Source organism: Agrilus planipennis, unplaced genomic scaffold (genome assembly GCF_000699045.2).
Source record: "Agrilus planipennis isolate EAB-ADULT unplaced genomic scaffold, Apla_2.0 scaffold121, whole genome shotgun sequence".
In the NCBI taxonomy this organism is placed as follows: domain Eukaryota; kingdom Metazoa; phylum Arthropoda; class Insecta; order Coleoptera; family Buprestidae; genus Agrilus; species Agrilus planipennis.
Window position 1 is genome coordinate 847,132 of NW_020439072.1, and position 4,076 is coordinate 851,207.

Genomic DNA, 4,076 nt, shown 5'->3' on the forward strand with positions numbered 1-4,076 from the left:
AGTTCTGGCACTGGCGTACTGTCAACACACCTTCTCCATACACATCAGTCAATTTCTTTCTGGCTTGAACAGCATTTTTACCCTTTCTGTAGTAAAACAGTAAGATATGGCGAAAATGCTGCTTATCGCTCTCCATATTTAAAAGAGCAGGAACCAAAAACTACTGCGTAGAATTAATTGGAATTTTTTACACACAAGCCTTGCTATAAGAGCTCTCAAAGCATATAAAAATTATACGGCTTAAATGTGAAGTTGGGTGCAAAAGAATACAATTAAATCCTCTGTCGGGAAAAAACGAAATTACTTTCCGAACAACCCTATAGATTAGAGCGGACCCTGACCTTTTGCATACCTAAGCAACCTCTAACCGCTGCACCGCTTACTATTATTCAGTTATCTCTTTTCACCTTGTCGGTACTACCCATGAAGTACTTCTTAACTTAAGGGCGTGTTCAAAATGCAGCAAATGATTAATTCCCAAGTGGAAACAAGGAGGAAAATACATTCTCAAACATAATTTATTGCAGACTTTTCCAATTTTGATCGTCCCAACTATACCCTTCAATTTGACCATTCAACGTAGTATTATGGGATGAAAATAAATACTTTTGAATCTCTATTATTTCTAAGAAATTTGCCTTTCTACTATTCAGAATATGAACAATGGAAACATTATTCTTATTGATAATAGAGTTATCTTTTATACAATTTTTACAATTTTTCTATTAACTGCCCGAGATAAAAATGTTCAGTTTCTCAGAGTCTCTGAAAGCGAGACTCGAGTGTCCGTCTCTCATCGACTCTCTCTGGGGTCGCTGAGAGAAACTGTCAAAAAAACTGCTTAGCGTTTCCGAACGAGAGACTCGAGTCGCTCATAGAGAGATCCTCATTTTGTATCCAATTTGTGAACAAGAGACTCGAATCTCTGTACGAGAGACTCCAATCTTTCAATAAATGGTTTCTCGAAAATTCAAAAAGTTCAAAGTTCAACATGTTGGAGAGATCCCAGTCTTTCTGCGAGAGACTCGAGTCTCTCAATTTTTCAGTTTTCTTCATTCAGTCTCTCTGTAAGAGACTCGAATCTCTGAATTAACAATTTTATCGTTCGAGTCTCTCATACAGAGACTGTGAGAGATCCATAAAAACACCTAGGCAATAACTGAGGGACTGTGAAAGACTGAGAGACGCTCTTAGAGACGCTAAAAGACTCTGAGAGACTGGAGAAAAACTGAAAATGTTTGTCTACGGTAAGATACATTTTTGGTGTTCGGGCTTATAATATCGGAATTTCGTCTCGTTTATCCATGTAGGGCTAATAATGTGATGTTTTAGTTTTGCAGTAGGTACAGTAGTTTTAAATTGTGATTATCATATGATTCACATTTATATATCGCGGTATGGAATCCATAGATAAATATAAAAGCAGTATTCATTTTCTTCTCCATTATTTCGTCCCTTTTTGTTATTTATTTATTTTATACGCTGCTATGGATAAGACGAAATTCAATTCGGTCGCAATACAAGATATCTAACAAGCAATTTGTTTCGTTGCAGGGGTTTGTTATTTTCCCGAACGATGGGAGGGAGAGTGGTTTCAGTCTGGCGTTCGGCAATCCATTGTTATTGATGGACCTCGGCTAAGCAGCAAAGGTCGATGCCTAGACTCTGATGGAGATAAGTTCCTAGTTGTAGATGAGTGAGTATATTTACACATTCTTTTATAAAATTTAGATGCTCTTAGTAACTGTAAAATCCAATTAAAAATTGGATTTCTAACTGCGAAGATTCGTTTATCCATAGGAACCAGGAACAGTCACCTCGCTCTTCATCAGGAGCTTCTTCGGTTTAGTCAATAATTTGTCAAGACTGCTCATGAAGCGCTGATGANCGTCTTCGATGTATAGATTAAAAAGTAGCGGTGACAGTGTGCATCCCTGTCTGACTCCCTTCCTAATATTTACTTCTCTACGTTGCAGCTCCATCTCTATAACTGCCCGTTGCTCTTTATACGAACTAGGTATCACTCTGTAACTCATCCCTACATTTTTATGTTTAATTAACATCTGATCCCATTTAACATTCTCAAAAGCTTTTCCTAAGTCTACAAGTCCTATGTATTCACTCTTTCCTTTTTTTGTCGTATTCTCTATTATTACCTCAATTTAACTATTGTAAAATTAATCACCTGCGAAACATGATTATTTAAAATGAGGTTGTTCAGTATGCATTGTAGTATTGTATTGATTTTTAAAAAATTTGTGAACATGGTCCATCACTCGTGCTATGAATGTCAAATGAACAATGTACTTTTTAAATTAAATGCTTTCTGCTATTCAGTTTTCAATAAACTTCATTAAAATTCATAGCCAATCTAAACGAAATCAAGTGCGTTAGCATAACAATATAAAGGCATTATTAGGTTGATTTTTATCGACATTTTGAAACGTACGTATATAATAAAGGTATTATTAGGTCGGTCGGGCTGTATGTACCTATTCGCTTCAAATTGGATTAAAACAAATTCAGTTTAAATTTTCTGCAGCATGTAATGCCTATCATGTAACAAAGTCCACAGACGTATATATCAAGCAAGACTATATGTAAGGTTTCAAGATAAAAGAATCGTATATGATATCTTCCTTTACTTCGAAACAATATAAACAAGCTAAAATAAGCGCCAGGTTTTACTAAATGTCTTATCAAAACTCGTTCAAATTAATTTTATTGGCTCGAAATGAATAATTATAGGGTTAATTAGTACCAGTGTTTAAAGAAGAAACGAGAAAATTATTGTAGGTGTTGTACAGCTGTATTTTTTAATCAAGCGATTATAACGGTTACTTAATTTCGTCAAATTTTTAAATACTAAGCGTTTAAACTCATCAAAACTTCTTCGACAGCTTTTCCTTTATTGCTTTAGAATCTCATATTTAGAGTAATTCTTTGTTGCTTTAAAAGGCATATATTAAAAAAAAAAACATTAAGTACTGGTTGAAATCGTCGTGGAAGGAGGTCGCATAGGTATTTGAATAGGTTGCATGAGTATTTCAACTAACATGAAATTATGGTCTACCGGTTACCATGACCTACATCTGTGAAGCAGGTAGACCTATCACAACAAAGATGAAACAACATGAGAGTTTTGTACGTCTGAAATAACACAACAAATCAACTTTGGCAGAACGTGTTCTGGACACAGGACACGAAGTCCAATTCGATCAGACAAAGATGTTAGGAAGAGACAGCCACAGTTTCCTCAAGATTATCAAGGAAGCACTTGAGATCCACCCAAACAATCTCAACAGGGAAGATGGGTACTACCTCGATACAACTTGGAGAAGAATTAAAGCATAATGTATAATGACTCATGCGCAACCAACTGCAATATTTAAGCCACTAAGAATGCCGCAAACGGATAATTTATACGGGTGGGCTCGGTGGAAAAAAAAGATCAGAAGCATTCGAAATTTGCTCTTACAGGGTAATGATGAAAATACCGTGGATGGAAAAAGGTTAGAAGCGAAGAAAGAGTGGGAACAAAGGGCGCTATAGAAGTCAATAAGTAGTAGGCGAGATAGGTCGGTAGGTCACCTTCTAAGGCATGAAGGACTAGTACTATACTTTGTTTAGTTTTTGTAGCGATGTGACCTTCAGTTTGACCGGCGCAAAGTAGAAAAGAACAACACTAGGCTAGAAAAGATAGGAGACAACTCTCGGTCAAACTCTTAACCAGTGAGGAGCGTATAATCCGTACAGTACTGTTCGGAAAAGTTGACCATTTTATCCACTACAATTGCATTGCTCAAATGTGCTGTTATTGGTACCATTTACCACTGAAAATATCAACAAGACGTTTATTTATATTTGAAGACATATTAAAGGCTTTAACGCTTGTTTTCGACTCGCACTACTATTCATGATTGAACAAAAGTTTTGGCAGGTACTGTATGAAAAAGTATGTTTAATGAACAAGAGTCGAGAGTATAATGAGCTTTTTTCTCCCTACCTACGATTTTGCCAGCGCGCATCCAAGACATTGGAAAGGGCACATCGCTAGAGAAAGTAAATGAAGTATA

At 36.1% G+C, this 4,076-nt stretch overlaps 1 protein-coding gene across 1 annotated transcript in view; it reads left to right on the forward strand.

Moving 5' to 3' along the window:
• Positions 1-4,076, forward strand: part of LOC108742246 — a gene marked incomplete at its 3' end in the record, with an annotated part of 147,996 nt that overhangs the window by 88,502 nt on the left and 55,418 nt on the right. The window contains exon 4 of the mRNA XM_018477380.1: positions 1,555-1,696. Within this exon, the coding sequence (XP_018332882.1) occupies positions 1,555-1,696 (142 nt within the window). The remainder of the gene's footprint in view (positions 1-1,554; positions 1,697-4,076) is intronic.